General features: G+C 36.8%; 1 protein-coding gene across 2 annotated transcripts in view; it reads right to left on the reverse strand.

The window, feature by feature from the left end:
• Positions 1-24,771, reverse strand: part of GMI1 (gamma-irradiation and mitomycin c induced 1) — a 391,650-nt gene that overhangs the window by 214,754 nt on the left and 152,125 nt on the right. For both annotated transcript variants that reach the window (XM_089395476.1, XM_089395477.1), the window contains 4 exons: positions 12,764-12,900; positions 2,427-2,607; positions 2,080-2,185; positions 1,832-1,926 (listed from right to left, as the gene is read on the reverse strand). In XM_089395476.1, coding sequence (XP_089251602.1) covers positions 1,832-1,926; positions 2,080-2,185; positions 2,427-2,607; positions 12,764-12,900 — 519 coding nt within the window. The remainder of the gene's footprint in view (positions 1-1,831; positions 1,927-2,079; positions 2,186-2,426; positions 2,608-12,763; positions 12,901-24,771) is intronic.

A 24,771-nucleotide genomic window follows, 5' to 3' on the forward strand; every position in this document is an offset into this window, starting at 1 on the left:
GGTCACATTGTGCCCTAACTGGGCCTTATGGAAAATGTGCATTGCCCTAGACTTGCTAGCTCAACCTTGTTCTTAAAAAGATCATCCTTCCTTGGCCTATATTGTCACCTTTTCCCTTGGACTAGATATTTCATTAGGTGACCTAGCATAATGAAGCCTCCCTTGTGGTGAAAGACCACCAAAGAGCAGAGGTAGTGGTTGTGGTAACAGAGGGCCACACCTCATATTGTTGTCCCTTGGTCTACCTTGTCTTACAAGACCTGCTAAGTTTTGAGGCAACAGTACTAACATCTCCAACAAAGCCCCTTGCATTTCAGGTTCACTAAAGGCTATTTTCAAGCCCGTGAAGTGGCCCTATGCTTGTTGGCCTGCCACAACTTTCAGAGATATTAAAGTAACATCTCTCAACAGCAATTTTTTTCTTCATACAGCCATATATAACAGGTATAAGAGTTTTATGTTATCTTCTATTGTGGTTAGAAGCTATCATACTCAACTTGTGGTGTTTTAAGCTCATTTTCTTATCATATTTAGTAATTTCTCACCACTAGTCTGCAATATTAGTTTGTTTATAAATTATATTTACAAATAATAAGTTGGTCATTTAACTAACTCCTACCTCTTCCATATATTTCCTTTTAGGCACTGGTCTATCATGTCATGGTTGAGTTGTGTGTAGGGATACCACCTGTGGCATTTAGTGGGAGTTGGCCTAAAGCACGAGAAATATGCTGACATAACATTGGGCATGCTCCTAACAGTGCTTACCATACAACAGTTTTGGTTGAACCTTGACAACACTACTAATTTGAGTCATAACACAATCTAGAGGGACCATTTCCCCACCCCAAGACCTCAGAGACATCACTAGACCAAATCCTTTAACAGCAAGAAAATCAAATCACCTAGAAAACAGCAGCTAGTTATAGCATCCAGGAAATATTGTTGTAGAGGGTCCAAATCTTCCCCTAGCTCTTCTTCAGGGCATCATTGTATCTTGATTTTTCCTCATTCTTCCTCATGTTAGGAAAAGGTAGATCTAGTGGATCACGGCCCAATCCCTAGATCCTTTTCCTCTACACATCTCCTTGCCATTGCAGCTCCCCACACTTGGATCCGAGGGTTTCTCATGTTTTCGTACCCTCATGTTTTCGCATGTATACTTCATGCTCACTCTTTACTTCTTGTTCATTGTATAGGAGACCTTTTAGTACTCACATTTTGTATTCACATCTATGTACTCAGCAGTCCCATTGACCTTATGTAGTCATTTGTTCGACATTTATATATTTGTCCTATCTTATCTCATCTCTCTTTTCCCACTGAATCACTCACACATTTCCACTTTCAGGGGTCCAAACAATTCCTTAGTATTGACCAGAACAGTTTTTATCTACAAAGAGAGAATATTAACACTAAAGTTTCAGTTTTATATCATATCAGCCTTAACCGTTACCTTTTGCAACACTTACACTTTATTGTCAGGAATTCCCTGTTAGAATTGGATTTATATCATTGATGTTCTAAAAACAAGCATCACAGAACTGCTAAAGTGCAAATGACTATAATAGTAATTACACAAGTAGTCACCACTAAGGTCTTTATTTTATCAAAACAGCATTTTGAAACTAGATCTGGAACCCGGAAGTCATGTTAGTTCAGCAATTGTAAAACAGTGTTCTTTGATGTCTATGTTTATTTGTATAAAACATATTATGATATACACACTCGCATTTGTTGGAAATATTCATATATTGCGCTCTATGCTGACTGTATACAATGTTTTACTGCTTGAAATCCCTCATAATAGCTTAATATTCTACTGTCTTACCTGCAGCTTAAGTTTATGAATAACATCTCCAGGACGCAAGCAGTTATCAAGTTCAGCATTACTCAACTTCACAGAGCACATCTCTCCTGGTAAAACTGAGTAAAGGAAAAAAAATATCATTGATTACTGATTAGTCCTTTAAAAACATTGCAGGTTGGCTAGATCTATAAATGACAATGACCCCAATAATAGACCTCACAGCTATATCTTCACTAGATATTCAACTGAGATTAGTGCAGAACTTCTACCTGCTATAGGCAGTTCAGCAAAACAAGAATCCTTGGAACCAATACGCAAGGTTGCTTCAAAACTAGGCCGCAACTCATCCAGTTTGCCTCCCCCAAACAAAATTTTCTGTTGCATGAGGCAAAATAAATTCAATAACTGTAGAATATGGAAAATAATGTCACTCAATTGTCCATATTTCAAAATTGGGTTCGCTATCCAACATTGCAAATTTCCCTTGAACAAATTCTTAAGAAAACTTGCATTACAGAGATGGATAATTGAAATATGTTTCTGAAAAAGAAAAATTTCAGGAATGTGTGCTTAATGCAACTTCATTAAGTCCTTGCAGGAAAGGGCTTAAGTGTACCGGAACTTGCAGAAACATTTTTCCTTGTATGAGACATCCAGATGGCTTCTCTATCTTAATATTCACTGGTGTTTCCATCTTATAAACACGCACATTAAGCGACGGATAAACCTTAAAAGCCATCCGATTTGAATAAATATCATAACATGAGATATAAAGAGGTCCCATTCCAGAACCCAACCTGTTACAAATAATTCATATATTAGTTAAATCAAAATATTTCTAAACCAATAAGGGCACTGCAAAGTCCAGAGTCCAGACATCTGACAGACAGGTATTTCGATGAGGAAAAAAAAAGAATTGTGTGCATGTATATCAAACAAATTTCAAAAACATATACAACATACAGCATAACTGCATGAATAGCATCCAGAATTACTGCCATAGAATTTAAGCTGGTAATTTAGATGCTGCTCAGGTCTAAATCTTCTATTTTTGGGTGCAAAGGGTGTTACTAGTAAAAAAAAAAAAAAATGATCTATTTTACCTATAAATTAATCATCCAATTATATACCATAGTATTCAAAACCGACCAGGTCAAACCGGCCAGTTGATTAGCCGCCATGTTCAAACCAGTCATTAAACCTGGTTAGTAGTCCTGGAGGCCTAGGGTTTGATTCAAACCAGCCATAAACAAGCCAGTTTATGATGGAACCGGCCATTTTTTTTCCATAAATTGGACAGTTCCATCATAAACCAACCAGTTCATTACCAGTGTGGCCGCAGACCCCACAGGATACCTTCTGGGCATGCTTGAGTGGTTTTGAGGGAAACTAGTGGCTGTTTCCCTCTAAAAACAGCCCCTCCAAGCCTTTAAAAGCATGCCTCCCCACTCATTTGCCTCACACATCTCAACCATAGCAACATTGGCAATCAATGGTAATGTTAAATTCTTAAAGTAAAAGTGAATGTCACTTTTACTTAAATTTTTAACACTACCATGAAATGACTTGGGATGTTTGAGAGTGGTCTCGACCTCTTGGATTTCATATCGAGAAACTAGAATTTTAGATTTCACTCAAAATTTAGCATAGTTAATGGTTTTTAGGATTTCAAGATTTGAGGGGATTGCAATGTTTCCATTTGATTCTGTCATACGTGAGCGTATGAGATTGGCATTTGATCAAGAGCATGAAGCCCTTCAAGTACCTTGATGTTGGTGGCATTGATTGTTGAACTTCGTTGATGTTGGTTGTAATGATTGTTGACCTCCTCTACCATGGTCTTAACAAAAATGTACACTTCACTCAAAGGAAAATAATTGGTTAGGCAGGCTAAGCTTTTTCTACCATATCATAATGTTGAGGAGATGAACCCTTCACTCAAAACAAAATCATTAGTTAGACATGTTAAACTTTTTTAATTTCTACAATATCATAAAGTTGAGCAATCCAAGTCTGAAGACTTTGAGCTAGATGATATTTATGGAGCTCTTGTTGATGATCCCATTTCTAGTAGTATTGAATCAATGATGTGTTTCATGAGTGATCATGTTGTCAGTGATCTGTAGTTTTGATGTCTAATTTTGCTACTACTACTACTGAGGTTGCAGAGGAGTTTGACGAGTCCTCGGACTCTGAGCCAGATGATTTATGTAACTCATGTTGATGATCCCATGTCTAGTAATGGTGATGAGTTTGATCATGATGAGGACTGATCATGTTGATCATTGATATGTAGAATTGTAGTAGGCGAGTGGCCCCATAGCTTGTACATTGTTTGTGGACTGTACATTGTTTGTGGACTCTAGAGGCTATTTAGAGCATCATTGATTATGTATTTTGTTCCTGATATGTATTGCATGTTGAAATTCAAGTGCAAACTAGAAGTTCTTATCATGATAATTACTTGTGACTCATATATATGTTTTCTTTTCAGCATTTATTTCATTCAATTATTTCACCAAGCAATTACACATTCAATTATCCAAGTATAAAGAAAATGGAAATCACAATGCACAAAGAGACACCAGAAATTTTAGGTCAATGACCTGAGCAAAACCCACAAAGGGGAAAACCCAGCAATCCTTGGAGAACAAATCCAACAAGAGATATCAAAGTCAAAGATTATGGTCAACCTAACTAGCATTCACCAAGTGTCCAAGTCAGACCCCTGAACATAGAAGATTTCCCTCAGAATCATTATGCCCTCCAACACTATTATCAATCACAGGTTTAGACCTCTGTCACACTCATCCACGGGTTCGGTCTTCTGTCACACTCATCCACAGGTTCAGTCTTCTGTCACTCATCCACAGGTTCAGATCTCTGTTACAAGCATCCACAGGTTCAGTCTGCTGTCACAAATGGCACCCACAAGTTTGGACCCTTTTGCAAAGGTAATATGTCACAGAGTTTGAACCTTTCTCCAAGAAAGGAATCACAGAATAATATGTCATTTAATTCAGCTCATGCACAGAGTACAAGTCAAAAACTTTGACCTTCTTGAACAGATATGGATCACAGAGATGATTTGTTATTCCAAGGAGACTTCTTCACCTTTTATCTGCTTCTAAACTTAATTTGTGTGCCCAGAATTGTCTTATGTATGCTCAGACGAGTTAGCCTTTGAAGAGGGCGAAGAACTCTTATTTATAGCCACTTCATGAGGTTGAATGGGTGTGAATGCTAGCTGAGCCACCTTCTAGGATATGTAGGGCCTTCGGAGCCAAAAATCAATATTCAAAAACTTAAACTTTGTTCTTTTGATAAATACAAAATTTGAATTTCTTATGAACAAAATATATCAATATGAAGACCGACTATAGCTACAAATTCAACATTGCACTCAGTGACATTTGAATATATTCGCCTTTACATGGTATATAGATGAGAAAACCTCGCATATTTTCTCTCTATTGGTTTGGAATCATGGTTTTAAATCTTAAAAATAGTTTTCTTTCATTAAAAAATAATTATTTCATGTATTTTTTTAAAGACTAGTTCATTGAGATCTGACCAGTCCAGTTCCAGTTCAAAAACCAGTTTTATAGGTGTGGACCGGTCCGGTCACCAGTTCCAGTTTTGAATACTATGTTGTATACATAGAGCAGAGTTTGTCGAAAATTGTAGGACAAACCTTGTAACAATCCAGAAACTACAACTTAAGGTTTTATTGCACAGATCCAAACATTACAGTGAGTTTTACACACAAAAGTATGCACAGGACTACACTTTCAAATAACAATTAATGGGTTGATTCATATGAAACTGGCTGATGCAATGTCTCATTACATAGTAGAATAAGAGATGTTATGTAACCCTCAAATACCTAAAATAACTCATTATTACATCACTTGTTAACTACTACATAAATAACTCCTTATTGCAGTACTTTACTAGTGCGACTTTATTAAACCTCAGTCCTAGTTATGAACACTATCTCTAACACACTCCCATAATGGTCATTTTACATGCTTGTTCGAAAAACCAAGAATAGAAAACAAAAACAAAAACAAAAATAACTTTGAGCAAGCACGATGTTTGCAGCTACACTGTTCAAAACCAAAGGGAAGTTGTAGAGAGAAGTGGGGCGAGAAGCACCAATTTTCAAAAGCTTCCATGAATGGAACAATCTGGGAGCATTTTTTATATAAATTATATTTTATTATTCTTTGATGTGTGTGTGTGTGTTCAAATGAAAGCATGTCAAGTTAGTTGGAAAAACATAAAAAAAAAAAAAAACAGATTTAAATATTGGATTAATGATGATGATTGAATAATCATAGCATGCAGAATGCCAACTTAGTTGCAAAAAACATGAAAACATAGATTTAAATATTACATTAATGATGAAGATTAAATCATCATTTGGATGTCTAAATCTTTAGACAGGAAAACATTTAGTAGTAACAACTTCTACTGAGCCATTGATTCATCAGTGTTTTCAATCATTTATCTTCCAATGCCAAGCTGAACAGAATGCCATGGTCTACATCTACTATAATCTCCATTTGCACGTGAGGAAACTCCAGAAAACACCTGACGTGGACACCATCTCAGTGGATGGGACTGGCACCAGATGGGACTGACGCCACTACTGCATGGAGAGTTGAGACCGAGAGGCCTGTCATAAAATCAGTGTCTGATTGGTTAGAAAGGGACACCAAAGGAGTTAGCAAGGGAAGGAGAGGTAGAAGAGGAGGAGGAGGAAAAGGTGACACCACCACCTTCACAGACTCAAACAGCGAGTTGGACTTAGCAGTAGCATGGGCATCAGTAGAGGACATCAAAGTCTACCTCCTACTTCTAGAGGAGGTTAGAATCCAATGCCAACCCTAGAACAACCTTCATCTAGAGGAAAAGCCATTACCTTTGCCCATAAAAGAGGCAGAGCAAATGACTAGCTTTTGTATCTGATTTCATTGTAGATGCCTCCATATGATGGGATACATTTATTATTATTTTTTTTATATTTGGAAGCTTAGTTAAGACTCAAGATTCAGGACATGATTCACTAGATGTGTGATATGGCACTAGACATAATACACATTATATATTACTCTTGTTCGCATATTTATGTGGCAATGCATTTATTTAACGTTGGGGTTTCTTTATAAGTTAACAAACAAACAAAATGAAAAAAAATGAATATTTTTGTATTTTTTTAACTTGTTGATGTTTGTCAATATTTTCCTGATTTTTATGATTTTTGTTAGACCTTTGTTGAATTTATTCTATATTTACCTGATTTTTACAAAAACAAAAACAAAAAACACGAAAAAATAAAAAAATAAAAACAACAAACAAACAAACAAAAATCTTTTATAAACCCTTTCTGAATTTTGTTTGTCAATATTTTCCTGATTTTTATGATTTTTGTTAGACCTTTGTTGAATTTATTCTATATTTACCTGATTTTTACAAAAACAAAAACAAAAAAACAAAAAACACGAAAAAATAAAAAATAAAAACAACAAACAAACAAACAAAAATCTTTTATAAACCCTTTCTGAATTTATCCCGATGCTAATGTCAGCAACATTGTTTTTGTTTGGATTTAGAATTGCTCCTAAAAAAATCTTAGATTGGTTTGTACCAGTGTTGTTAAAATCGCGATAAAATCGCGATTTTTTCCCCTACCCGCTTAAATCGCGATTTTTATACCAAAAAATCGCGGCTTTTTTTTTATACCGATTTTTTCGGAAAAAATCGCGATTTTTTCGAAAAAATCGCAGATGGTCGGGGCAGTGGGCTTTTAATAGGCAAAAAACGATTTTTTTTATGTCATTATGTTGTCTGCGCGCCGAGGAGGAGGAGAAGAGGTGAGGGAGAGGAGCTGAAGGGTTTCCGTCGAATTTGGGAGCGAATCCAAGTGGTTTTAGGAGAAATCCAAGACAAGATCACCAATTTGTCCATAAAAAAGGTATGTAGATTATTTTTTTTTTGTTTTGCTTCTATAAAAACTTTGTTTTTCATTGTTTTTAAAGAATTTTTTGTAATTTTTCATTGATTTGGGATGGGTAATTTGTTATGACTATGAGAACCAATTTTTTTATTTTTATTTTCTCATTTTTTTTAAACATTGTTTTTTTTTTTTTGAATTTTCATTGTTTTTTGGCATTTGCCATTGGCATTTGGTTGGGTAACTTGGGTTTGGAAATTGGGATTTTGGAAATAATTAACTTGTAATTTTGTAAATGCTAAATTGTAATTTGTATTATGTAATCCTAAATTCCTATTTCCTAATCCTTATTTTTCCATAGGTTTGCAAATTCAAAATTCAAAAACAAACATGCCAAGGAAATTGGATCCTTTCTGGGAATATGGTGAACCTAAAACTCCGAATGATAGACAAAACTTGTATTGCAAGTTGTGTGGAAAGGAGATATTCGGGGGGGTGTACAGGTTGAAGTTCCACCTTGCACAAATCCCTGGACATGATGTGGGGCCCTGTATAAATACAAGTCCTGAAATTATCCAAAGAGCCATGAAAGCATTGGGAGAATTAGAGCACACTAGAGAGGCCAAAGAAGAACTCAAAAGGCAACTAAAAAGGTCAGCTGAAGGAAGTGGGCCAAGTGGCACTGGTTCTACTGCAGCGTCAGTCAATCCGGTAGCTGCATCATCATATTTTGTTCCTCGAACCACACCTGGTTCACACCCAACTATCGGTTCAATGCTAAAAAGAACTGAAAAAGAACAAGCTGACAGGTTGATGACAAAATTTCTCCTCTGGAGTGATATTCCTTTCAGCATTATAAGGAATAATCCATTTTTCCAACCTACTGTTGATGCTATTGCCAGTGTTGGCCCGGGGTACAAAATCCCTTCTCTTCATGATTTCAGAGGCCGGCTTCTTTAAGATGAAAAGCGTGACTGCACCCAAAGATTGGAGGATTTTAGGGCATCATGGGCACAAACAGGATGCACTGTTATGTCAGATGGTTGGACTGACCAAAAGGGGAGAACCCTTATAAACTTCTTGGTTAGTTGTCCCAAGGGGACTATGTTTATCAAATCTGTTGATGCATCTCATCAAATCAAAGATGCAAGAACTTTATGTGATTTGCTGGATGTGTTTATTTTGGAGGTGGGTGCAGAAAATGTTGTCCAAGTCATAACGGACAATGCTGCAAATTATGTTGCTACTGGTAGAATGCTTATGAACAGGCATCCTACTTTATTTTGGACACCTTGTGCTGCCCATTGTATTGATTTGATGTTAGAGGACATAGGGAAAATTCCCTTTGTCAAAGAGATTGTTGACTCATCAAAAAGCATCACAAAATTTATTTACAATCACACATCTGTGCTTAGCTTGATGAGAAAATGCACCAACAACAAAGAGTTGGTGCGCCCCGCCATTACACGGTTTGCGACGAGTTTCATATCTCTTCAATCCCTCTTGAATTCTATGTGGGATTTGAAGAGAATGTTTCTTTCAGAGGAGTGGCGTGCTTCGTCAATGAGCCGCAAACCAGAAGGAGAGGTCGTGTGCAGACTAGTTTCATACCAGGAAGACTTCTGGGCGGGAGTGCAGGAGGTGTGCGCTGTTACTGAACCTTTGGTAAAGGTTCTTCGGTTGGTTGATGGTGAGAAGCCCGCAATGGGCTATTTGTATGAAGCCATGGACAGGGCCAAAGAAGCCATTCGGTCCTACTATGATGATAAGGGAGATGATGGGTTTCAGAGACAACTCCTTCTATGGGAAGTCATTGATGAGCGATGGAACAACACACTCCATCGTCCCATTCATGCTGCTGGGCTTTTCCTGAACCCTGCATTTTCTTATGCATGTGGGTTTGATTTTGATGTTGAGGTCGTGGAAGGATTATTAACCTGTGTCCAGAAGATGGTGAGATCTCCAGAAGAACGTATAGAGATCTCTAGACAAATTGAGACATATAAGATGTCAGGTGGCACATTTGGCTTTGAGATGGCTGTCACTGATAGGACGATTAAAATGCCAGGTATTTTTTAGTTTGTACTTTGTAACTTTGTTTCAAATTTCATTGTCTCTTCAAATTCCATTTTTTTCTTATGTTTATTTAAAATTTTATTTGTAATTTTGTTGTAGACGCATGGTGGAAGATGTATGGTGGCAGAGTACCCCTTTTGCAAAAGCTTGCCGTATGCATCCTCAGCCAAACATGCAGCTCCTCGGGATGTGAGCGCAATTGGAGTGTATTTGAAAAAATACACAACAAGAAGCGCAATAGGTTAACACTTAAACATTTAAAATATTGCAAATTTCCAAATAAATTTTTGAATTCATTAAAGTTTTAAACAATATTTTTTTTATAATATTAATTATTAATTATTATTTCATGAACTTTGTACAGGTTGGAGTCCCATAGACTTAATGGCATGGTCTATGTCTACTACAATCTTCGATTGTGGGTGAGACAACTAGAGAAGACACCTGATACGGAAGCCATCTCATTGGATGGGATTGACACCACTGCTGAATGGAGGGTTGAGACCGAGAGGCCTCTCATGGATCCCACTGATGATTGGTTAGTGCAGGATGAGGGGGAGGAGGAGGGGGAGGAGGAGGAGGAGGAGGAGCAGGAGCAGGAGCAAGAGGAGGAGCAGGTGGAGGAGGAGGAGGTGACACCGCCTACCTGGGCTACCACTACCACCAGTAGAGGACGTGGTCTCCGTCTACCTCAGCCTCCTGTAGCTGCTACTACTAGTTCTTCAGCGTCTAGAGCACGTCAGACTCCACTGCCATTTCCACCAGCACAGGCACCAGCTTCTACATCTAGAGGGAAAGAGAAAGTTGTGCCATTTTCTCGCAAGAGGGGCAGAGGAAATCAATAGGATTAGACTTTCATTTTATTGTATATGACATTATGACATGATGAGATACATTATCATATTTTTTGTTGATATTTTGAGGCTGAGTTGGGACTCAGGACTTACTATTCAGGACATGATTCAATGTTATGTGTGATTTTAGCGCTAGAAATGATATTAAACATCTTATATATTAGTTTTTTTATCATATTTATGTGTCAATGTATTTATTTTATGTTGTAGATGGTTTAGATATTAAAAAAATTGAAAAAAATTGAAAAAAAATGAAAAAAAATGAAAAAAAATGAATATTTTTGTGCCAAACGCTTTTTTCCCGCTTTTTTCCGCTTTTTCCTGGCGCCGATTAAATCCCGCTCGCGCTTTTAACAACATTGGTTTGTACCCTAGACTCCATTTGCTCCAAATGGGGAAGGCATTGGCCTTTATCAGTTGCAGCATTTTATTGAAATGCCAAAATTCGTTTTTAATTTGTTTCATGGTAAAGTAGAGCTAATTTTCAGCAAAATCTTGTGTTATTAGCATTTCATGAATTGTTGATAAGGTTTGTTTAAAAGTGCAAGAGAGAAGCTAATTTAAATGCTTTCATGCATTTTCAGGGATTTTCTAAAGCTCATATCATTCTTTATTTGCTCTTACATGTTATTCTAAACATTAAAATTTTTTGTAAATTTATCCTTAGTTCGCTCTTAAATTTAGCCATCATTCCATGTCACTTTTGTACATTTTTAATAGCTAAATTTTCTGATATTGAAAACTTTAGTTTTGTTGACCTAAAACCCTAGTTTATAGCAGCTTTGAGTTTCTCTTGGGTTGGTGTGTTCAGGTAAGCTTGGGTTGGTCAATACACACAAAGTTGAGTCTTAATTAATGATGAGATAATTTATACCAAAAATATCACAGTATAGCATTTATACTCAACCACCACCTACACCTAGAGTCTAATAGAGAACAACATAATATTACTAGTGAGCTATTTTAAGATTTATGGACCAAATGGCAAATACTGAAAATATCATTATAAGCCAGCATACAGACAAAGTTTAAGTCTCAATTAATCATGAGATAATTTATACCAAAAATATCACAGTATAGCGTTTAGAATTGCCTATGAGATAAGTAATGCCATCATTCACAATACCAAACACTACTAAAAACACGAGCATCCTTGAGAATAAAACTAATAATTACTACCTATTTTGGATAGTGCCTTAAAAGGTAGACTCTCGATGAACTTATACTTGGAATAAACATTATAGGGATCCCAATCATGGATGGTTTTCTATAGTAATTCAACAGAATAATACTTTCAGCATGAGAGTGCTGGCAACCAAAAGGACCAGTGATGATAGATTTGGACAATAACTATTAAAGTTATAGCATGTATCCAAGTTGCTTTACTAATGCTCACCAATTTCCCAAATGTTGACATAAGTATACCAATATGCAGTTTGCATGTCAATTTTTTAAATCCATTCATCTTTTCGTAAAGTTTCCTTCTTTGTAATTGAAAGGAAAATGGAGTAAAAACCCTTAAATAAATAAATGTCAACAATAAAAGTTATATCAAATTTTAGTGTCATAAAAATAGACCACTATCTATTGTTAGAAATTGCTCAGTTATGAGGAGTCCAACTAATGTGTGCATCTTCTCAATAGCTTACACATTGTGCAAAATGCAAGAGATTACGAGAAGCTACCCCAGCTCAAAATATCTATCAACTTCATTATTAATAATTATGGACTCTGAAATTTTTCAAATCACTCGTGCCAGAAAATCTAGCTACCCAAGAATCCCAAACGCAATGCATGCATGTTAACCATCTAGTGCTAAAAGAAAGTATAATATAATCAAACAATGGCATTAAGCTTCATGTATCATATTACTACTAAGCACAATCTATTTGAGAAAAATTGTGGAAGAGATATTAACAAAAGCTATTAATCAAACAAAACTTGAAACCATCAAAGCAAAAATACAAAAAAGCTTACCTTAATGAACAAAAACATGTTGAATAGAAATTAATAACCACTATTATCCAAACAAAAGTTGAATCCCTTTAAAGTAAAAAATCTTACCTGACGTTAGGTCGTTTAATTTCACTACACTCAGCATCTGGCAATTGAAAACCAATTTTCAACTTCCCAACTTTCTCTGATGCTTCCACAAGTATCTCTTCTTCTGTTGGCATCAAATTTGCATACTGATTGTTCACCTAAAATTGTGGCAATTAGATCATATGAGAAACATTCTGATGCCACCAATATAAAGAAAAATAATTTAAATCAATGCCCTCAAACTGGCAGCTAATTAATTATTATGTCAATAATTTAAATCAGCACCCTTGAACGAGCAGATAATTAAGTATTATGTCAATTAGAAAATGGAGTCATATAATACCAATAGTGCTATATTCTATAAATAACTGGCTACAAAAAACAGTAAATTACCAACAATGCTATATTCTGTAATTAATTTCCCATCTGAGGAATTTTCTATTTGTGTAATTGACTAAAGTTTTCATTGTTGAGGTAGTTTGTTTATAACAAATATAGTTTCGTATAAATGTTATCAGAATCAAATTAAGATCTATGCTATGTGACCCTAAATAGACAAACCTCACCATATCACTAGGAAAATCCCAAAATTATTTCGACTAATTTTGTATGCTCAATGGAAATTTCTCTTTAAGGGCATGGAGGCAGCTCAATTGGTGATCGCCGTGTAAGGAAGTAATATGTGTAAGGAAGTAATATGTAATGCATGAGATTCAAAGTTCAAATCCCCTTGGGTCAAACCAACAAAAAAAATTGGAAGTTTTGCTTTCCATTTAAGTGAATGCTATATGATCCTAAATAGACAATCCTGTCCATGTCATTGCAAAAATCCCAAATTTATTAACTGATTTTTTATATTCGAAGGATGACTTGCCTTCCATCTAAATTGTCTCAATAGTAGATTAGTAAAGAAATCCACACTTATTTTCTAGGAATTTGGCAATTTAGTCATGTGAGCCACCACTATAAAAAATATATTATATAAATAACCTTTCAAAATACTTCAAATAAACACCCTTCCACTGTCATCTAATTATCTATTAAAAAGAAGAACCATAGAATACCCACAATACTATATTCTATAGAAAATTGTCTACATCTGGCATCTTTTTGTAAAGGTAATTTGCTTATTTTAAAACAAAACCACAGACATGTTAATGTATCAAAATCAAATTGTACGATAGGTTATTGTTTATCACTTTTCCAATAATCAACATAAAATATACAAAGAAACATTAAATAAGAATAACAATAAAGGTTGACCTGGTGATGGATCTAGATCAGAAGGTTACACCTCAGATCCCTCCTAAAGGGTACAGATTTACACAAACCAATGTAAATGGGGAAGCTAGGCCTTAGATACGTTATTGGGTGAAGCTTTTGTGACATCTGATAGACAATGGGCAAAAATGGAAATTTAGGAATCATGCCCGACGTGTATGGAAGCAAACATATGTACTGTAGCTAAAAGAATCGTTGTTCACAATAATGAATGTCAGATTTTGTAAAGTTGAGGTCAAACCATTAAGTGGTATCATATCAAATCAGCTTGATCCAGATTGGATCATTATACCGTTTGCCATACTTCTTGATGCTCTTAGGGTGGAAAAACCAAAGAAATCACCTTACAAGAGTACTATTAGTGACATGACCAAATGTGGGGAATTGAGGTTCAGGGTCCAATTGCGGGCCTTGGCAGTAAAACTTTGTTTCTGAAATGCCACACCCCCTTCTGCTATTCTACACTCAAAGAACTTTGCAATGGTGCAAGAATGACATCAATCGGAGTTTGCATGCAAAAGTTATGGCTCCCATAAGTGGACTTATCCTGTTTGACCACCATAATTTCAAAGGATGCCACATCAGCCCATGCTACTCATGGAAAAAGAGCTAGCCACTTTCGGATTATGAAGAGAACTCTAGAAGCATCAAGTTGTAACTCATGTTGAGTGTTAAATTGGTCAAATTTAACCCCTAGTCAATTATCTGGTTGTGTTATAACAGGGCGACTAGGAGGAAAAGACATTCCATTCTATTTGTTTGTGTTTTTGTTCCATAGTAGAACACAATCACTGAGAGTGGATAACAAGAGAGCATAACATGGGGTTTGTGCCCTGTAGCAGCCCATGCGCTGCAAGTCTCAAGCAACTCCATAAGGAGAGCCTTTTCCTTTGTATTTGCATCATTGCCATTCCAAACAAAAGAGAGCAGAGCAGTGTCACCTTCCAACTGGGATTTCTCCAAAATGGATTTCCTAGAGCATATCTTGGTGTTTTTTGTGGTTTGTGTGTTTGTATTTCATTGTTCTCTATTTTTTGGATTTCTCTATTACATGCATAAATAACAAAAACAGTTATAACACATCCGAAAGATAAAGGAATTACCCCTTCATAGTATAGATTTCAATTCATTTTAATAGAACTAAAGTGATAAACAGTTCAGTGGAATATTCAGGTAATTTACGGATCACATTAACATCAATGCATGTTTTTTCGGGTATTTTTGTGGTAGATTGCATGGGATCAGATCAGTTTAAGCATAACGCCATAAAACCCCAGCCATGGTCGATGAATTAGTTTATGATAACCCTCGAGATCTGACACAGGAGATTTTCACCATTGGAAGTGCAAGCCACACATGTAAACTGTAACGTGAGGCTCCCCATGGCAACCCAAACCAATAAGTTCAAGTTGTTTGAAGAAGATGGAAGTTATAACAAATAAGTCAAAACAGAGGGGAAATCAAAGCATCTAGAAGAACCAAGAGCATCCAAGAAACCCCAAAGAGAGCAGCTGACTTCGAGCATTGTGAACCATTGACTGTCTCTTTTCAAGATGGAAGCAAAGGTGGACATCAAGCCGTACCAAGGTGAGATTGATGCTTTGAAACTAAATCATTGGTTGCTGCAGTTAAAGGTTTATTTTAGCGTTCACCACATAGATGAGGAATCATTGGTTGCAGAAGTTAAGGTTTTACTTTTGTGTTCACCACATAGATGAGGAGTCATTGGTTGCAGCAGTTAAAGATTTACTTTAGTGTTCACCACATAGATGAGGAATCATTGGTTGCAGCAGTTAAAAATTTAGTTTAGTGTTCACCACATAGATGAGGAATCATTGGTTACAGCAGTTAAAGATTTACTCTAGTGTTCACCACATAGATGAGGAACAGAATTTCATTTACTCGTTACAAATTAGAGTGTCATGCCCTAGCCTAGTGGCAAAGCCACAAGGAAACCCTCAAGCTATAGGGCGATCCGCCAACAACTAAGAGGGAGGATTTTAAATCTTTTATAAAATCGCAATTCTACACTATAGGATATGTAGAGAATGAATGCATCTGAAGGCATTACCTTAGGTAAGGGCGGGGGAGGGGCCAGGCGGTGGGGTATGGGCGAAAAGAAGATAGTAGCCACAACACACCAGTGCAAAGATCCTAGCAACCACTACAACCATTGTTACATTGATTGTCACACAAAGGAGAAGTGTTGGAAATTACATCAAGAACTCAAACCAAAGAACCAAAAGGAGGATGGCAAGAAGAAAAATCTCATATCCATAGATTCAAACATTCAAATGGAAATCAACTCAAACACGGATGAGAAGATTGTTTGCACATCAGTAGAGCGGGAATCCAGACCAAACTCCTCTATATAAAAATACAAGTCAATAAGACAGCATTTGATGCTTTGTTCAACTCAAGATCACAAGCAAAATTCATTGCAATAGAGTTAGTCAACAAACTAGGATTGGAGGGATCATCCTAGGGCATATCCATTGGTAAGGGTAAATAAGGATACAAAATTCAAGCTAACAAAATAGCATAAAATAAAATTTTCTATCAGTGACAATTCTATTGTTGAAATAGAATTGGGTGTAGTTCCGCTTGATGCATGTGAGTTGTATTTGGGAGTCCCTATATGTACATGTGGGATGCAATCTTCATGCAAATAGCCGACCAGTACAAACTCATCAAGGAAAAAAATACTCTTGACATCAATAGGCACAAGGGCAAGTCTAAAATTTCATTGGTAAGTACCAACCAAGCCAAGAAATTGATCAATGATAGCAAGAAGCATGTTTCCCTGTTTTTAAGAGAAACTCAGTGGGTAGAAGAGTTAATGAGATCAAAGGCATTCCTAGAGAGGTGCATTAAGGAAAATAGATAGCATTTGGAGGAGTTGATATAGGTATACAAGGGAGTGTTCGACAAGCCTAAAGGGCTACCATCCAACAGGAATGTGTAGCACAAGATCCCATTGCTGTCATACTTTCCATTACCAAACATCACGTTGTACAAAAAGTCTGTTCTAGAAACAAATGAGGTGAACAAGCAATTGCAACAACTGTTGGAGAAAAGTATTATTGGACCAAGCAGTGTTGCACGATCCCCCCCCCACCCCCACCCAAGGTTCCAAGGGTGGAACCGCGTCTTGTACAGATTCATGGGGATTCCTCCGACGGAACCACAGATCTGAAAATTAGATCCGTGGTTCCACTGAATTGGGCTGGTTCCTAGAAATTTGGTACTGTGCGGGCCCGATTCTCAGTTCTAGATTCCGAACTGTGGTTACAGACAAGGAACAATGGTGGAACGAGCACGGATCCGGGCAGATCCGAGGGCCGACAAGCAGTTCTGTGAAGGCCGACCCTTTTTTTAATTTTTTGTGGCCTGAACTGTTAAAGGAAATGTAACTAGGTTCGGTCTTCATAAATGTACTTTTGATATTTGTATTTATTCAAGAGAAGAAATATTATTTTTATATTATTTGTCAATGAGTTTCGTGCTCATTGAAGTAGGTCAAGCACATGGTTAAGTGCTTCTACGAAGTCAAAAGGTCAATGTATTTATGTAATACCCTTGGAGGGCATGTCACAGTATGTATAAGGTCAAAGGAATACCTCCAAGACAAGTGCAAGTCCTCTCCATGTAGAAACATCCTCCAAAAGAAGCAGAACGATGAAACTAATGAGGATATGGTCAAGTCGGCCTAAAGACAGAATGTCGGCCTAGAGGAGGGACAGTCGTCTATATATAGAGGTTTTCCACTCCCTCATAAATTCAACGAAGCAAGCTCTAAAATCAGCAAAGAGATAAGCCGAGAAAAGGAAGGAGAAGCAAGTCTACAAGGTTCCCAAAAGTGCAGCGAAGGAAGGAGGAAGCTCAGTGAAGGTAGAGGATTATTTCTAGGGCTAGAAACAATAACACATGCGAAGAGAAGGAGGACAGATTGCGGGTACAACAACAGTGGTATCACAGTTCAAGTTTCCTTGGTGTTTGGGCTAGTTACTAGGGGTCTCTCAAGTCAAGCGAAGAAGTCCCTCTATCTATCGAAGAGAAAAAGATCCTTATTGTCCAATGGAACCATCCACACATGGGAAAATTAGGGGCTTTGTACAGTCACTTCAGTGTGACGACATATCTCAAGAAGTATCTCGTTGAATCAAGAGAAGGGTGTCTCCTTAAGTAGAGAACATCTCTAAGAGAAGAAGAAACATATCTCATCAAGAAGTTCACATAAGCAAGGTCTATCTCTAGACGAGCAGCAAAGAAGAAGGGCGAAGTGTTGGGGAGCAAAGTGCCAAAAGAAGGAACTCTAGTGTCGGCGAACATAGTGCGGAAAAGTGGAAGGACTTGACTTGTGCATGGAGGACATCCTAGTCAAGGGTCTGGGGTTTGGCATTAGGCAATAAGAAGCTTCAATAAGAGAAACTTACCGAAGGGTTTTCCTCTCTAACAGAGAGAGGCTTTGGCCCTGGCAGAAAGCCAACATTTGTGTTCTTGACTTTTTTATTTTGATAGCAGTTTGATGAAACACACATTATAATAATAATAAGAAGATCATGCTAAAATAATTGTAAAAGTGCATCACAAATTGTTATCAAGCAGTGAAGAATCCTAACAAACATCAGCGCCCTTCATTCTTCAACATGGTATCGAAGCTAAGGTGACACATCAAGGAAAGGGCATCTCAAGAACATTCATCAACAAAGAACATCTAAAAAAGTTTAAGCATCTGGCCAAGAAGTCCCTATCACATCAAGGACAAGAAGGTCTACCATCTATCTTTCATCGAGAAAGACTACAAAGCAAGAAGAAGAGCTTTACACAAAGGCACCTACAAGAAGAGCAGATCAAAGAAGGGCCTACATCAAGTTACAAGTCATCAAGCAAATCTCATCGTCAAGCAAGTTCACTTGGAGAAAGCAACTTGAAGAACATCAAGATCTAAGGAAGGCAAACCATCAAGTCTTCAAGGAGAAAGCAAGTCTACTACATCTCAAAATCTATCAAGTAAGTATATGTCCCCTTCTAAATATATCTCAATATCTTTTTGCAAGGAAAGAAACAACTTGGTAGGTACCAATAACTTTCTTGCATGGAAGAAGAGGATTGATTTACTTCTCAATGAGAATTAACTCCTAGAACACATCAAAGGGAATGTTACTATTCCTGCTAAGGAACAAACTCAAGCCTTATCCAAGCACAATAAGGATGAGACAAGAGCTCAAAGGAATCTAATAGAATCCATCAAAGACTCTCATTCCTTATGTCTCCAAACTTGAAATATTGAAAGAAATCTATGATAAACTAGTAGAGTTATTCTCGGTAAGCATAGTTGGAGAAGTGATATATCTACGAAATGAATTGTACAAAACGAATATATCAAAAGAAAGAATAGCTCCCTACTTCATGAAGATCTCTGAGATGAGGGATCAACTTCAAGAGCTAGGTGAAGTCATGTCTGACAGAGAAATAACAACTATAATACTCAATGATCTACCTGACAATTGGGGCAACTTTACATCAAGCATATATGTAAAGAAGGAAGCCACCCCACTAAGTGAAATGTCGTCTCTACGCAAGATAGAGAAAACAAGACTCAAAGCAAAAGAGGATGTGGGATCAAAGGAGCAAGCATTTGCTACCATGGCCAAGAGAAAGGGAAAATTTGGCAAATTTGGTCTACGAAGAAAAAAACAACAAAGATATGTCCAAAATCCAATGCTATGGATGCCAAGAATATGGACACAACAAAAGGAATTGTCCTAAACTAAAGAAGGACAACAACAACGAAAGAAAAAGGGAAGAAGCTCATATGACTCAAGAGGTGAAAGACGAAGAAAAGAAGCAAAAGAAGGAAGATCCTCTGGATCTCTACTATGACTAGTTAAAACTCTTTACTTTAAGTCTTCTTTCAAAGTTTTGAGTAGGAAAGGAGCATGTAGGAATAGAATAAAATTGCATGGCTAGAAACATCTTCTAGAATCTAGAAGCATCAAGTACATAGAGTTCTAGATACTCATGTAGAAAGAGCATTTATAGATGAGAACAAAATGCATGGTTAGAAATATCTTCTAGAATATAGGAACATGGTAGATATAGCTCAAGATATTCATGTAAAAGGAGCATACCTAGAATAGGACCTCATCCACAATGAAATATAATTGATCATGATTAAGAATCTTAGAAGAACTCCATCATCAAAAGGAAAGAAACATTTGCAGGGTAAGGGTCTTCAAGATCCTATGATGTAATCTTCAAAAGAAGATTCATAAACAAAAACAGATGTCTCATTGGGAATCCCATTCATGGGATTCAAAAAAAGGGTGATATGCAGGGAAACTAAGATGAAGCAAGAAGGACCACACCAAGGACAACCAAATGAAGCTAAGATAATCAAAGGAGAATCAAGATGAGGTATGTATGCATCAAAGTTTAGTCATGTTATTATATATATATTATTGAGTCATGGGAATAGTTCTATGATATGGTCAAGTAGAAAAGAATCTCTTTCACCAATGACATGCTCAAAGGCATGTACTACAATGCAATGAAGGTCAACAAAAGAAATACTCACATAAGGAGTATAAGATTGTTAACTAAGAAGCAAGTGAAGAAGGAATGTTGACTAGTCCTAGAAGCAAGCAATGAAGAAGTGCTCTCACAAGGAGCATAAGGTGGTTGACCAATCTATCGAAGAAGAAGCAAGTGAAGAAAGAGATCAAGCATGTGAAGAACACCATGATCATCAAAAATCACTATCTGACAAGATACTTCGAAGACATCTCCCGAAAGAAGGCATGACAACTCTAACAAAGGAAGAGAAAGATCAAAGGACCCTTGACCCCTGTTAAGGCCTTGGAGATATGAAATGTGCAGATAATTGATTCTACTCTACGAAGATGTATTGATGAAGAAGCCATCCAGCAAAAGCAACATTTAATGTTGAAGCAATATCAAGATGAAGTCATGAAGGGCTACTAGATCAAAGCATGGGAACAAACAAGTACAAAGAAGAATCCATGTGAAGAGTAGTCTGAAGCGTAGCGTAGACAAGATGACAAGGAATAACCAGATGACAAGAGAACCTAATATATGATAATAAGGCCACTTTCCAGGAAGGAAGCAATGACATGACAAACCAACAAGAAAGTGATCGATGAATGGTGCCCTACCAGGAAGAAATTTGACCAAAGACTTCATAACATCAAAGGAAGGAAGGAGATCAAGCAGCAGAAGGACCCACGAAGAAGAAGTTGATGATGAATGGACAAGTCCCTAGCTAAGAGGGAGTTATAACAAGTTCCCAATTACAAAGGAGCTTGGACAAGTACTTTGTCAAAAGATATTTGGGCATGTCTTCCTCATTCAAGAGGAAGAGATAAACACAACATTCTTGTCTTCACTTGGGAAGAAAGAATGGGAGGATTGGGTAATCATCTGGCATCCGATACTCTTTGAGGATGTGTACGGCATCCAAGACAAGAGTAGTCAAGACGATCGATATTCTTTGAGGGCTGGGAACCCAAGATAAGAATAATCCTAGAAGGTCATACTCAGTGAGCACCCGAGTGGGTATGTACCTTGAGAGACAATGACTAAGGTGTCTATAATTCATTGGTCTCGCCAACATTGTGCTCTTATCTATTGAGAGATAGAGCTGTTAGTCAAGGCCTTGCTGTGGAAACAATGTTGGTTACTATGATGCTATAATAGATGGATTACCAATCTGGTTTCTCTTATGTGAATTCTTCAAGATTGAAACATAGCCAAACACCTTGTAATGTTGTATGAATACCTCCCTAGTTAAGAGGGAGTGTTGAAGGAAATGTAACTAGGTTCAGTCTTCAGAGATGTACTTTTGATATTTGTATTTATTCAAGAAAAGAAATATTATTTTTATATTATTTCTCAATGAGTTTTTTGCTCATTGAAGTAGGTCAAGCACATGGTTAAGTGCTTCTAAGAAGTCAAAAGGTCAATTCATTTATGTAAGACCCTTAGATGGCATGTTACACTATGTATAAGGTCAAAGGAATACCTCCAAGACAAGTGCAAGTCCTCTCCATGCGGCAACGTCCTCAAAAAGAAGCAAAGCGATGAAAATAATGAAGATATGGTCAAGTCTACATAATGTCGGCTAGAGGATGGACAGTCCTCTATATATAGAGGTTGCCCACTCCCTCATAAAGTCAACAAAGCAAGCTCTGAAATTAGCGAAGAGATAAGCTGAGAAAAGGAAGGAGAAGCAAGTCTAAATGGTCCCCAAAACTGCAGTGAAGGAAGGAGGAAGCTCAGCAAAGATAGAGGATTGTTTTTAGGGCTAGAAATAGTCACACGTGCAAAGAGGACGAGGACGGATTATGGGTACAACAATAGTAGTATCTAGTACATCTAAAATAGGCATTGCTCAAAAGAAAAAGAGCATGCACATCCATATCATTATACTCATTAGACTTGGAATCTCTGGGGAATTCAAATAGGATGTTAGCACTCACATGCAAACGCTGCCAAAAATAGAAATCTTTGGAATTCTAACAAAATCACCTGATCAGAGTCAAAACTCACTAGGGAGTTTCAAAATGTAACCAGATATGACATGCATCCACTACTAAAAATGGAAAGTGCTTAGATTCTCATGAAACCATAACCATTTCATTCATCTTTCTATAAGGAATCTAAATCCATGATCAAAGTTTATAAGAAAGTATTACTAAAAACAGGAAGTGCTTCAATGTCTCCTGAAAGCAGCTCATTGGATTTTGAATCAAGCAACGATTCTAAATATACCTTTATATCTAACATGCAAGTATCCATACAAAAACTTCTAAAAATAGCTATGTCCCACCAAGACTCTAGTGCGGGGAGACGCAAAAGGGGGACGTGTGGGAGTAATCTCACATTTTAGGGAAATTTTGGGGGTGCGGGGTGACATCGAGCTATATAAATATATATATAAATAATTCAAGTTCACATTCACTAATGAAAGTACAAATAGAATAATAGTCACGGTAAATACATTGATCCACAAATAAAATTTAAATTCGTAATTGAATTAAATAATGGCAACCATAGATCCATACTCATCGTTCATTTTGATACATACATCATTCATCCATACCATGAGATTCAATAATAAAATATTCAAATAAATTGATCCATATCATTAATCATTCATCATTCTATAATTTACATTGATTTAAAAATAAATTCACCATTCATCATTCTAGAATCTTAATTAAATTTTAAAAGCAAAACAGAGTAGTAGGTACTAAAGTTTGAACACTAAAAAATTAAATTACTAAATTCAAAATTGATATAACTCAAAGTCTCAAACTCAAAAATAGTTAAGAGTGAGGAGTCAATCATTAGCCTGAGGTCATCAATAACTAGTGTCACGACTCAAAAGATAAAACTGAAAAGTAAAAAATGGCCAATGAGGACTAAAAATAAAACCAACATTAAGGAGTCAATCTCAATGATTGGTCCTCTACATTAAGTGTTATTAGAAAAAATCGACGGGGGACACCTAGACGCACACCCCTTTTAGGGAGTCGCGTCCTCCCCACTGGGAATGCACCCCTTTGCGTCTCCCCATGACTCCCCAAAAGGGGTGCATGGGGAAATGTAACCCAAGACGTCCCCTATCCCCCAGACGTCCCCTTGTCCTAGGTGCATGGGGTGTGTGGGGTGCATGTACCCGACCTTGGGGGACGCATCCCTGTGGAACACTGAAAAAATAGTAAGTGCCATGCATGTCACCTAGAAAGCCTCACTCAAATCCCGAGTTCGTAAAGACCCCAAATATGTAATCAGTACACCATACAAGCCCTGGAACTTTGTCTCTTACAAAGTAGAGTAATTACCATAAATGGCAACTCTCTCCAATCTGTGCAAAAACTATGTCTGAATCATCACAGAATCCATCATGCAACTAGTCTACTTGGGAACCAGCCCCTAACCCAAACAAACTTTCTTTCTAAACCTCCAACTTGATGAAATGTGTTGTTCTTTAACATTCCAAATTTGCAAGTGGAAAATTTAGAGGTTAATAGGAACACACTTGATGATTGGATTGGATTAACTTTTATTTGTCTCCTTTCATTATCATGTTGCTCTAGTAAGATGATTAATGTTGCCTTATGGGTTTTTTCTCAGTGATTTAAATTTATGATGTTTTTTTCTTCGTGATGTTATTACCCTTTGTTGATATGATATTCCCATGCTTGAGTTTGAAGGCGAGGTACTACATATAATTTGATGGTGATATAACCTTTTCCTAAAGGTTGGATGATGAATTTTGATATAATAATCCCCTAGTGGTAGTGCACCTTAGATTGGAGCTTGGAGATGATGATGTTCAACTCCTTTGTGTATCAAATTTGAACAATAATAGAAAATCAAGGTATTCATCCACTTTATAGTATGATTTATTTAAACTCTTCAATTGTTGTTCATATTGTCTTCTTGTTGTAGATGCTTCTTGTTAACATTCTTTTATAAAGACTTAGTAATGAATTCATTCATCTAGGACTAAAGCAATGTGAGGGGGCTCTCCCTCTTACTTTATTTGCACTGGAGTCTACTGCATGATCTCCATGTAACATCATTTTAATAATTTCAACATATTTCATTAATGATACTTCCACAAAGTGATCTTCAATCGAATGTTACCTTCAGCAGTAGCAGGAAATAAAACTTAAATCCTTTGACAAGTTATAAGTACCAATGTTGACTAAAATATC

This window comes from Pinus tabuliformis, chromosome 1_2 (genome assembly GCF_031772625.1).
Source record: "Pinus tabuliformis cultivar Carrire ecotype Pingquan chromosome 1_2, CPIR1, whole genome shotgun sequence".
Taxonomy (NCBI): domain Eukaryota; kingdom Viridiplantae; phylum Streptophyta; class Pinopsida; order Pinales; family Pinaceae; genus Pinus; species Pinus tabuliformis.